The sequence below is a fragment of the Eublepharis macularius genome, chromosome 2 (assembly GCF_028583425.1).
Source record: "Eublepharis macularius isolate TG4126 chromosome 2, MPM_Emac_v1.0, whole genome shotgun sequence".
NCBI classification, from domain to species: domain Eukaryota; kingdom Metazoa; phylum Chordata; class Lepidosauria; order Squamata; family Eublepharidae; genus Eublepharis; species Eublepharis macularius.
Genome location: NC_072791.1, coordinates 123,575,147 through 123,587,940, shown reverse-complemented (window position 1 = coordinate 123,587,940; position 12,794 = coordinate 123,575,147). Strand labels below are relative to the sequence as shown.

The 12,794-nt window shown below is 41.8% G+C and overlaps 1 protein-coding gene across 2 annotated transcripts in view; it reads right to left on the bottom strand.

The window, feature by feature from the left end:
- STK33 (serine/threonine kinase 33) overlaps positions 1–12,794 on the bottom strand; it is a 198,404-nt gene that overhangs the window by 94,599 nt on the left and 91,011 nt on the right. For both annotated transcript variants that reach the window (XM_054971719.1, XM_054971718.1), the window contains exon 4: positions 4,249–4,495. In XM_054971719.1, coding sequence (XP_054827694.1) covers positions 4,249–4,473 — 225 coding nt within the window. In that variant the 5' untranslated portion in view covers positions 4,474–4,495. The remainder of the gene's footprint in view (positions 1–4,248; positions 4,496–12,794) is intronic.

Sequence of the window (12,794 nt, the reverse complement as noted above, 5' to 3'; positions counted from 1 at the left end):
TAGAGATTAGAGCACCTACTTGGGGAGGCCATGAAATGGCCCCCCCAAGTGGGAGCAGGCTGAGCCTTGGTGGGGGGTGGGAGGAGGGGTGGGAGAAGGGCCCCTGAGGGTAAGGGGGCATTTTGCATGCAAAATGCCACCCCTGGCAAAGGAAGCCTGCTTCTTCATTTTTTCCCCATAGGAAATAATGAAGAAGATGCTCCTTTATGGGAGGATGGGGGGACCTGCTTTGGGGGGCCATAACATGGCCCCCCAAAGTCCAATCTGTCTGAAACTTGGGTGGTTGTTAGAGAAGGGTTAGAGGAAGGTCCCCACCAATTTTGGGCTTATTCGGTGGGAAAATGCCTCCTCCAGGCGTCCTGGAAGACGGAGGCATTTTCCCATAGAAAAAAGCCGAAAGAATGCCGAAATAATGCCGAAAGAATCCCGAATCCCGAATCCCGAAAGAGATTCTTGTTTCGGCTTTCAGCTTTAACGATAGAGAATTTTCTTTCGGCTTTCTACTTTCGGCTATAGCCGAAAATTTTTGGCTTGCACACCCCTAGTAGAAATACATGTTAGGATGACTAATGAGGGAAAAAATCTAAAGTCCTTGCATATCGATTCAAATCCTTTTATTCCAGTTAGAGGCTTCCCTTACCATTTTTGTAAGGAGATACAACTTAACTAGAGGTATGGCATTTAAAACATACACACTTTAGGAAAATGCTGTTTGCTTTTTCCCCCTCACAAGGAAATGTGGCTCCCAAAGCCTACCATTCATAGAAGTCAGTTGAGTCATATCCCTGCTGATATGTCAACTCTTCTTTACCTTCACAAAAAAAATTGTCGTTCATGTAGGTAATACAGCAAGCAAGGCGTTAGTTAATGTACGAGGTAACAATGAAATCACATGTGTGGCACTAGCTTGCACTGGCATTCTGCTGCACAGCACCAATTATGGTCCTGAGAGAAAATGTTTCAGTTGAAAAGCACATGCATGCAGAAGATCCTACACTGAGCCCATGACATCTTCAGATAAAGAAATTTGGGAAGCAGGGCTGGGTCTCCCATGGCAACCTGCAGGAGATGGGGGCAGCGAGCAGGAACTTAGCAGGTATATGACAATTATGCCCCCCACACACACACATTTCACCAACCCGCTTCCTCCTACTGATCACCTGGGGATCAGTGGGCACAGGCCTTAATGTCCAGGAGATTGCCTGTCATAAGCAGGCACTTGGCAAGCCTAACTGGGAAACATGTGTACCTAAGACCTGCATAAGTCACAGCAGCCAACTAGGCTAGATGTACTAATGCTCTGACTCAGCACGATGTATTTTCAAATGCAGTGGCTCAAACAAATCAGTGTATTCTGGCCCTCACTGCACCAAAAGAAGTACACTGAGCATCAGGGCGTGGAAGTTGATTTTAAAATGCAGAGGCTGAAGTAAAATGTGGGAGGGTTTTATAAAAGAGAGAGAGAGAGAGAGAGGCTACACTAAGAATTAAAAATACTTCTTTGATTGAGGGCAAGACCCCCAACTCTCTTAAGCAAGCAGTTATAAGATCGATGGTTGTTGTGGGTTTTCCGGGCTGTACTGCCATGGTCTTGGCATTGTAGTTCCTGATGTTTCGCCAGCAGCTGTGGCTGGCATCTTCAGAGGTGTAGTACCAAAAGACAGAGATCTCTCAGTGTCACAGAGATCTCACTGTGACACTGAGAGATCTCTGTCTTTTGGTGCTACACCTCTGAAGATGCCAGCCACAGCTGCTGGCGAAACGTCAGGAGCTACAATGCCAAGACCACAGCAATACAGCCTGGAAAACCCACAACAACCATCGTTCTCCGGCCGTGAAAGCCTTCGACAATACAGTTATAAGATCTTTGCAAAATGAGACTTGGCTAAAGATGATTGGGCCAATTAGAGGCCACTCTCAAATTTACCATTTGGGGGCACCATGATTGAGCAGGTAGAATCAGAGTAATCTTAAGTATATGTGTATAGCACTTCTTCATGTGACCAGTTTCAGTTAGGTTTAGGGGTGTGTGATTCGGGTTTCGGATTCAGGTAAAGTACCCAAATCAGACCCGATTTGCAATGATTCAGGATTTCTGAATCAGGCCCAGCATGCAGGACCTGATTCATAAACCCCAAATCAAAGCTTCCCAAAGCGATCCTCGCCAAGCAGCTAATCCAGCCAGCAGGGGTTTAAAGGCCCCTTTCCATGCTGCAGCCAAGCAGCATGGAAAGGGGCATTTAAACCCATGGATCAGCTGTTTGGAGGGGAGATCCCAGCCAAGCAGCTGATCCAGGCCTTCCCCACTGCCCAGTTGGCCGCTGCGGCAGCAGAGGAGACAGCGCGGGCCCCACAGGAGCTGGCTCCAGCCTTCCCTGCCACCCAGCTGGCCACTAAGGCGCCGTAGGAGGCAGCACGGTCCCCACAAGAGCCGACTCCATACTTTCCCGCTGCTCAGCTGGCTGCTGCAGTGGAGGAGGCAGCATGGGCCCCTCAGGAGCAGGCTCCAGCCTTCTCCACCGCCCAGCTGATCGGCCTCCCCTCTCCCCGCCAGCCAGGTAAGTGGGGTGGGTGGGTTTGCCCCTGGGAGTGGGGGGGTTGCTCCCCCTCACTTCAGTATGCTCTGAATCGTTACAGAGCATACCGAAGTGAGCTAAATACCAGAATCCCGAAGTGGCTTGCTGCTTCGGGATTCTGGTAATTTCGAATTTTTGGGGGATGCATATCTCTAGTTAGGTTTCAGGCATGGTTTTGGGACCGCTTTAATACCACTGATGGATGTGCTCTTACAGCTGGATATGGGAGTTCTTCTCTGTTAATTCTGTTAGCCCTTTCTGCTGCTTTTTTATACCATCATTATTGTTATCTTGTTACATGGATTAGAAACGTTAAGCTAATTGGTCGATAATTTTGAGAGACCAATTTGCAGCCCTTTTTACATACTAGAACTACAAAACTAAGTTTCAACCCTGAGGGAAAAACACCAGTTAGATTGATCTGGGTAAACAAATTGACTAAGATGGGAACCCACCAGTTAGGAAATGATTTAAATAACTCTGGAGGGTCCTCACCAGGGAACTCAGCAGAGGAGATAATGCCTCTTATTTCATACAGTGTCACAGGAGGAGATTGTGGTGAGGCAGTGTGGCAGTGTCTGCCCCACTGCCTCATTTTCCTGAAAGAAGGAGTGGGGATGAATACACGTTAAATCCTTTGGGGAAAGCTGGGTTTAAATGTCTTAAAATAAATAAATAAAATGTATGTATATAAGGAACAACGGAAAGGTAAAAATCTATTTACAATTGAATGCTGTGTTTGCATGCTATTGATTTGGAGTATCCTAAATAAAGAACAGAATGTTTTTTCAATTAAAAAACTTACTGAGATTTTAAAAATATTCTTGATGGACCCTCGTAATTAAAAAAAATCAACAGCTATATGTTAATATGACATCAAATGTATCCTTTGGTACTTGTGATATAGTATACACAATTCTTATTACAAAAGCAGATTCACCATATAAATACTTGTAAGTTCATTGATTAAATATTGAATTAATGTGTTTGACACATATAATAAAGCTAAGAAAACAAAGATGCTAAAATTATTTGTGCTAACGTGAAACAATTCTTGCAAAAGAAACAACTAATAACAGAATTTTTATATATTTTACTTCTTTTTCAAAACACCTTAAATAAGTCTGGGTAAGCCTTATAGTATATTAGTGTATAAGGCTTATACACTAATGGCCATCTGGGATGTCAGATTCACAATCACTGAAAGTAAATGAAGTAATTATTTTATATCATAATGTATACCAACAAGAGGGTAACTGTGGGTGAATAATATTAGCTTTTTCTGTGAAAAATAAGTCACTTATAATATGTTCAAACATGGCTTGAGAAGCCTGCATCCTTTTTTTAAGAGTGCTACTTTAAGGAGACCAATTTATGTTAATGCACCAAATTATGAATTATCTCCAAAACTTTCAGATTTAAGTGCTTTTTCATTATATGCTTTTTAAATGTCTATTTATTAGAGACATCTGCAATGAAGGCTTTTAAAGATTCCCACTCTGTGTGTTGAGAGCGTATACCATTAAAGATGATATTATGATATGTGATAAATGTGTTCCCAATAAATGCATTTGGTAGTGCTTGATGGAAAACATAAGAAATGGTCTGACTACACCTTTTCTAAAAAGAGCTAAAGAATTCTTAATAAAATATATTTGCGAAGTCTGCTTACCTCTTTTGTAAGATATGCTCCTTGGGGAGTTAAAGAAACAAGCATATCTTGAGATTCTGAACACTTGTTCACTGAAGCGGAAGAAGTCAGTACCTCTGGTATAACTTCTCTAGTGCACATGGAGTTGTTTTGGCAATGGAGGCAAAAGGATATAACATTGCTGGATTGAACTGGTCCTGAGCACTGGGCGCATTTTACGATCTTTTCCTGATCAAGATCAGCCATCTGCTCAACCTTGTAGATCTTGCTGTGAAAATTAAACAGTAGCACAAAGATTGGAACCTCTGTGTTCACTGTTGAAAAAAGCAAAACAAAAAGCTAAGGAAATAATTGTAAAGTCATAGTTCATAGACTGGTCATAGGGTTGCCAACCTCCAGGTGGTAGCTGGAGGTATCTTGGAATTACAACTGATCTCCACACCACAGAGGTCAGTTCCCCTGGAACTGGAGAAAATGGCTGCTTTGAAGGGTGACCTCTATGGCATTATACTCCACTGATATCCCTCCCCCTCCCCAAGCCCCACCCTCTCCAGATTCCACCTCCCTCAAATTTCCAGGAATTTCCCAACTTGGAGCAGGCAACCCTAATTGCTATAAAAACATCAGTGGCAATGAGTATCAGGCAACCAACTCCTTTGGAATGTATGGTAAATTTATACAAGCAAAAGAATACAGTTTTAAAAAACATGTTATTCACCAAGAAAACTAATGGTATAAAGTGACCCCAGGAAATTATTTCACATATTAAAAAATATTTTTGCCCGCTTGGACAAAGAAAAATTAATAGTAATATAATATTTATAATTCTTTACATTTATAATAACAAAAGAAAGTCATGTGGGGAATAACAATTTTGCTCAAGGTTGTTAAAAATAATTTCTGTAAGCATCAAACTAGATATTATAACAGACCACTGTTTTTCAGAATGCCTAATACAAAAAATGTATGCCATTACATCATTGTGCTGTACTTCTTTTTAACCCCTACTATGATTTGAGGCAAGAACAGAAAAGCATACAATTAGGGGTGTGCAAAGGCACACCGTTTCAGTATTCTTGTTTCGGTTATTACCAAAACAAGAAACCATTTCGGTAATCGCTAATACCGAAACGACAAGCCGTTTCGGTATTCGCGATTCAGTAATCGTTTCGGTATTTCGGCTTGTTTTGGTAATGCATTTCAATGGGAAAAAGTCTCCCCAGGATTCCCTGAAGCCTGGGGGAGGCATTTTCCCACCAAATCAAGCCAAACTTGGTGGGGACCTTCCTCTAGCTCCTCTCTAACAACCCCCCAAGTTTCAGACAGATTGGACTTTGGGGGGCCATGTTATGGCCCCCCAAACCAGGTTCCCTATCCTCGCCTAAAAGGGAAAGGTTTTCGCTTGCTGCTGCTAATCTCCTATTTTGTGCTTGCTGCTGCTGATCTTCATTATTTCCTATGGGGAAAAAATGAAGAGGCAGGCTTGTCTTGCCAGGGGTGGCATTTTGCATGCAAAATGCCCCAAACCCTCAGGGGCCCTTCTCCCACCTTTCCTCCCACCCCCCACCAAGGCTCAGCCAGCTCCCACTAGGGAGGCCTCCCAAAGTAGGTGCTCTTCCCCCTCGCCTTTCTCCACTATTTCCAGCTGGGAAATAACAGAGGCTTGTCTTGCCAGGGGTGGCATTTTGCATGCAAAATGCCCCCAACCCTCAGGGGCCCTTCTCCCACCTTTCCTCCGACCCCCCACCAAGGCTCAGCCAGCTCCCACTTGGGCGGCCTCCCAAAGGAGGTGCTCCCCCCCTCTTTCTCTACTATTTCCAGCTGGGAAATAACAGGCTTGTCTTGCCAGGGGTGGCATTTTGCATGCAAAATGCCCCAAACCCTCAGGGGCCCTTCTCCCACCTTTCCTCCCACCCCCCACCGAGGCTCAGCCAGCTCCCACTTGGGGGGGGGGCATTTCATAGCCTCCCAAAGTAGGTGCTCTCAGCCCCCAAAGTCCACCCCCTACAACCCCACACATACCCAATTCCCCCCCAGCTGCCACACACAGACCCAAATCCCCACATTAGCCCCTCACAGACCCAAATCCACCCCCAGTAGCCCCACACCCATAACCCCAGGAACAGGCTGGCCAGCCCTTCCCCTTTGTTCCCTATGCTGGAAACTTCTAAACTCTCTTTCCCAAAGCAATTCTGCACAGCCCAGGGGTGCCACAATGGTGGGCACACTTCTGAGTGCCAGCTTGTCCCTATGAAAGAGCACCTGAACCACAGACACCCTCCCTCAAATTCCCCCACCACCTACAGAGATGGCTGGCCAGCCAGCCCCATTGTTCCCTATGATGGGAACCAACTGCACAACAAAGAATAAAACAAGAACAACACAAAATAAAGTTTTTTTTAAAATTTATTTTCTTACTTTCAAAGTACAAGTAGGCAAAGCATTACACCAGCAGTCCCCCACACAGAAAAATAACACAACTCACTTAACATCAGAGAATCACAAAAACACAATTCCTGTCAAAAACACTTTATTTCTTGAACAGCTTTAGGTTACACAGCAGGGGGGCACACCAAAGGGCATGCCAGCAGTATCTTACACAAAAATAACACAACTCACTTCACATTAAAGAATCACCCCAAAACACAATTGCTTTAAAAAAAACTTTATTTCTTTAACTGCTTTAGGTTACACAGTAGGAGGGCACAACAGGGCATGAAAGCAGTGTACTACACAAAATAATACAACCCACTTCACCGTTTTTGACAGCAATTGTGTTTGGGTGATTCTCTGATGTGAAGTGAGTTGTGTTATTTTTGTGTAGTAGACTGCTTTTATGCCCTGTTGTTCCCACTTATACGGATTGTGTGGACAAGACGAAGATTTATTCCAAGAACTTTCACCCCTCCAGTAAATTTCATAGGAGGTTATACAAAGGAACTGCCATTGATTTTTTGCAGCAACTTTGGGACACGTGTGTATTTATATTTATATATATGTATGTATTGTAAGAATTTTGAATGATTGTATATCTTTTGTATTCACATGGTGAACTAGACGCAAATAACAAAATATTTTGATATCACAATTAAAGATTTATTGGGTTCCTAGGGTGTTTGCCCACAGCGGAGTTAGATTTGTTGGGACCCCTCATTTTTTGTGTTGGTAATCTATCTCACCACATTGTTTCCAGCAGGTCGGACTGGCGGCTGGTATGATGTGGGTTAATTTTTTAGGTTTTATGTACCAGTGTGAGATGATTTTGAATGCTTGTAAACTTTCAGTTACAATGGGAGATTTAAATGGGGGAAGGTTCCAAACAGATGTCCAATCAACTTCTATCAGTTGTGTGTCACAGATTATTTGCCAGCATGCTTGGTATATAAGCGTATGCATTTTATTCAAGTCAAATACATTATAAATGGCTGAAATAAGGTGCTTTTTCGACTCCTGTGCTTTTTTTATTACTACCTGAAAGTCAGTTAGAGGTTGTAAGAATGTTTTGCAAATCTATTTGAGAGCACATATGCGTTACCTGAAGATAATGAAACCACGGAATTGATGTACCTAATTTGTCCTCTAATAGTGTCTTATTCATTAATTTACGATTGATTGCAAGATCCTGAAGTAGCAAGATCTTGGCCCTTCTCCATTCTCGGAAGGAGTTATTGTCCAATCCTGGTGGAAACCAGTGCTGATTCAGAAAGGTTTGTAATTTGGATTTGTTTGGTAGTAATTTTGTTCTCTAAGTTCATCCCAGACCTCCAGTATTGAGGTTAGAAATGGATTAGATTGTAATTTGGGGGGTCTGTCAGCAGTTCTTTGCCATACAGCTTCATGTACTTCATGTAGTGCGGTATATTCAAGTTGTAGTGCAACCCATTCTGGCTGATGGTTTAGTTCCAGCAATGTAACTGCATTGAAAGGTGAATGGCTTTATAATATTTAATCACATCAGGAAATCCTAGCCCTCCCCTTTTAGAGCTCTGTTGTAGTGTGACAGCATTAACCCTGTGTTTCTTGTAGGACCGTAAGAAATCTAAAAAGAGTTTTTGCCAATTCTTCAATATTTCAAGAGGTAACTCGAAATAGGATGTAACTCGTTATGGATGTAACTCGAAATAGGAAAATGAGTTTTAGAAGCATGAATGTTTTAATCATGTGTAACCTATCTAACCATGTCGAATTTGTCTTATGCCATCTGTTTAAGGTGTTGTATGTCTTTCATAAATTAAGCTTTTGAATATCACTAAGTTTTTTGGTATTTCTATGCCCAGATATTGTATAAAAGCCCATCAACAGCCCATCTACAGACTGTTGTACTCTTTATTTTTGAACTCTGATCTCCCTCTAAATTAATTGGCATCAGTGATGATTTTTCTAAATTCACTTGTAGGCCTGATATTTCTCTTATTTTCTTCAGGGTCTGTTGAATGTGTCTAATTGTAGAAGATGCATGTGATACAAACAATGACGTCATCTGCAAACATTGAGAGTTTATACACCTTTTCTTGGATTTGTATTCCTCTAACTTCCTTAGTTGTCCTTATTCTGTCAGCAAGGGGTTCCAGTGCTATTGCAAATAAAAGGGGGGGACAAGGGACACCCCTGTCTCGCCCCTCTCTTAATCTTGAATTTTTCCAATGTTGTATTGTTTATTCTCAAATTCTCTTTTGGAGTGGCATATATGGTATTAATTGCCCCTAAGAATTTTTCCCCAAATCCTATTTTCCTAAGCACAGCTGTCAGATATGAAACTTCAACTGAATCAAAGGCTTTCTATTTTTTTTTATATTTTTTTTTATTTTTCATAACTACAAAACACTACACAGCACTACACAAGACTATCACAAGGAAAGGGGAGAGGGAAGGGACAAAGGGGGATGGAAAAGGAAAAAGGGGGGGGGGAAATGAACTACAAACACTAAACACTACACTTCAATGTTTTCCCTTCATACTGTCATAATACAAAAATAGCTCCATAGGATAATGATGGAGTGGTTAATCATACAGAGAATAAACATTTCAAATTCTGATTAAACTTTCCTCCCCCTTCTAGGTCCCGGACGCAATTCTCTCTGTGCAACCGCTGTTGCGGTGCTCTCCTCCTCTTCCCCCCCCCCTCCGGCTTCTCCTTTTCTTCGTTCTCGGTGCAGCAGAGTTCCGGGTTTTTATTCTCAAAATCCTTTAGTTGATCTTCTGATAGTATCTTATAGGCCTGATCTTTATATCTAAACCATATTCCTTCCGGGAATAACCATTTGTACTTTATTCCATGGTCCCTCAGAAGAGCTGCAAACTTTTTATACTTAAAATGCCTTTTCCGGACTAGAAATGGAACGTCCTTCAAAATCTTGACTTTCAAACCCAAAAAGTCCAAATCCGCATTATATGAGTTATATAGGATGGTGTCCCGAATCTTTTTAAATGAAAAGTCAATAATGATCTCACGAGGCAACTGTCGCTTTGTTGCATATTTTGAAGAAGCCCGACGGACCTCCAAAATGGCGCTTTTAACCTCTTCTTTAGTCGTCCTCGCGGGTATCGCCAATAGTTCCGAGACCACCTCCCACAGATCCTCATTTTCCTCCTCTTTCACGTTTTGGAGATGCAAAATTGTCTGCGTTCGTTCCATCTGTAGCCCGATCAGCTGGTTCTCAACCAACTTCAGCTCCTTTTTTGTAGCCTTCACAAGTGACGCACTTTCCAGAGCAGACTTCTCTGCCCCCCCGCTGCTTCCTTAATGGTTTTTACTTCGCTTTCAATTAAGCCCACCCTTTGATCAGTTTCGTTCAGCTTGTCAACAAAGGGTTTTATGGCTTCCACCACCGCCCTGCGCACCAACTCTTCGAGCGACTCTCCCTTCAAAGTAGCCGAGATTGACTTACCGAGAGCAGGACTTTGCTTCTTTGCTGCCATTTTGGGGGGGGGGCGCCAACAAAATTCTGGAACTCAGCGAAGGGGAAGAACGAGTCTTCTTCAGATCAACCTCTCCTTCACGAACGCTTGTAGAACAGAAGGGATTCGCTTGTTTACGGGCTTCCGCCTGTTTCTTTTATTTGCCGTTTCTCGTTGCCCGGCGGCACTCGAGGCGCCGCGCATGACTGCCGGCCTCCATAGGGACAAACAGGCAATTCCCCCCCCGCATTGATTTCGGGGAGTTCTTCCCGCAGCATCCCGGACCCTGGCTCCCTCCCTGGGAGTCCTGGGGGCTAATCCTTGCGGATCAGCCGCCCGGTCAGGGTGCCCGGTCGTTTCCTCCCGGACCAGCCGAAAGGAGCGTCCGGCATGGCTGAGAAAACAAAAACGAATCTGAATCAAATGCTTTCTAGATATCTACGGACAGAAGAGCTCCCTTCTGTTTAGTCTGAGTGCAGTGGTTTAGTATGTTGAGAACCTTATATGTATTGTCTGTAATGTCCCATCCAGGCATAAAACCAATTTGATCTTGATCTATGTATTGTGTAATAAATGAAGCTAATCTCTTAGCAAGAATGGATGTGAAAATGTTAAAATCCGTATTGAGGAGTGAGATTGGGTCTGTATGATGCTGCTTCTGAGTATCTTTACCTGGTTTTGGCAGTACTATTACTGCAGCCTGAGCCCATAAAGGTGCATGATTCCTGCATTTAGTATGTAGTTGCAGGCCTCTGCTAATGGTTGAGCTAATAGTGTGGAGTATTTTTTATAGTATTCAGATGGGAAACCATCTGGTCCTGGGGCTTTGTTAGATTTCAGGGTTTTGATGGTGTCTCTAACCTCCTGTGTCGAGATGGGGGTTTTCCATTACGGCTTTATGTTCCTCTGGTAGTATCTTTTTTATGGGATGTTTCAGGAAGTAATTTTCAATGTTAGTAGTTGGAATCTCTTTGGAACTGTGATAATTCCATCAGCACACCAGGTTTAAAGTTTTGAAAGTTTTATTTCAACTAAAGCAGGGCCTTCCCTGGCCTCTGCTTAGTAGAGGACAAACAGCCACAACATGAAGGGAAAATGAAGCCAAACTATTACACAGGCTTTTCGGCCTTAAGGGATCAGGGGAAAATACTAAATAGTTCAATAAGGGAAAACAGTTCACTAAGGGAACATAACCAAATTCACAACTTGCCACAATATAACAAGAATTATACAAGTTTTTATAGAAGTTTAGAAATATCTGTGATTTTTTTTCTGTACTATAATGCATATTCCCTGTTGGGTCTTTTATGGCCTTCTCCTACTGCACCTTTTTAGCTAACATTTTCATCTGCTTTGGGGACTTCTGCCAGAATTTTTGCTTAAAGTATATTATGTTTTTCTGAATTTGGGTCATATCTAGCAATTCTAATTTCCTACATTCCATTAATAATTGTTTATATGTTTTTCTACTTCCAGTTTGTTTATTTTGTTTTTCCAGATTAGAAGTGTTTTATTTTAAGTCTAATCTTGTTTTTTGTTTTTGTTTCCGAAGATGTGAGGATTCAATATAAGCCATCCTCTCATCACCGGCTTCAGTGCATCCCATATCATCACCGGAGATATTGCTCCCATTTGATTGTTTTGTAAATATTCTTTGATTTGTGTCTCATGTTCTGAGATATGTTTTCTTTCGATAATAAAGTTTTACTTAGTGACCATGTACGTGTTTTTTTAACTTGTTCTATGAGGAAGAGTTTGAATTCTACCCAGTTATGATCTGACCACATCTGGTACCCAATCTGAGTTTTTGAAATTCTGTTTAAAAGTGTCATTGATAGTAGTATGTAGTCTATTCGGGTGTATGTGCCATGTCTAGCCAAATACATGTAATCCCTTGGTAATGTGTCAGTATATCCTTCAACTTGGATCTTTGTTCTTGTTTTCTCAAGTGAGCCTTTTTTTGTAGAGAAGACCTATCTGTTTTATGATCTATGATGCAGTTGAGGTCTCCTCCTAATATCAGAGGCCCAACTTAAAATTGTCACACAGTTTTTTCCTTTAGCTTCTATCCCACCTTCCCCCTTACACCCACTTTCTAGCTATACTCTAAATATCAACTACTACACTTAAATCCATTCTTGATGTCAGCATTTGTTATCAAAATAGTCAGTTGGCATTTGTAATCCAAATAGTCTGTATTTATATTTATATTTGTATTCCAAACAAGAGATGAAATTTTAAAAATAATTTGTAATTCCCAGATGGTGAAAAACAAAGATTTTTTTTAAAAAAACCCTTCTTTTAGCAGAGGAAATGAGTCAGCAAAAAGAAAGAAGCCAATTGTTGGCTAGATTCCCAGAAATAGTTCAGATAGTTCCTTAGGTGATATGTCACAGTTACACAGCCAAGTCATAACTGCCTACTCCCAGTAAAGACTTCTTTCAACTAAAAGCCTCATATATTTATTTGGAATTAAAACAAAATAGTTCTAATATCAACATCCAGAAGAAACTCAGACCTCTTGAATACAAACATGAGTAATTTGCTTCCATGGAGAGAGCTTGATTTTTGCAACATCTGTCTCCCAAACAACAAGCAGTGCTTATAGCTTTCTGTTGACTCCTTATATAAATTTCTTATATAAAACGAAGAGTTGCAAGAAGAGAAAA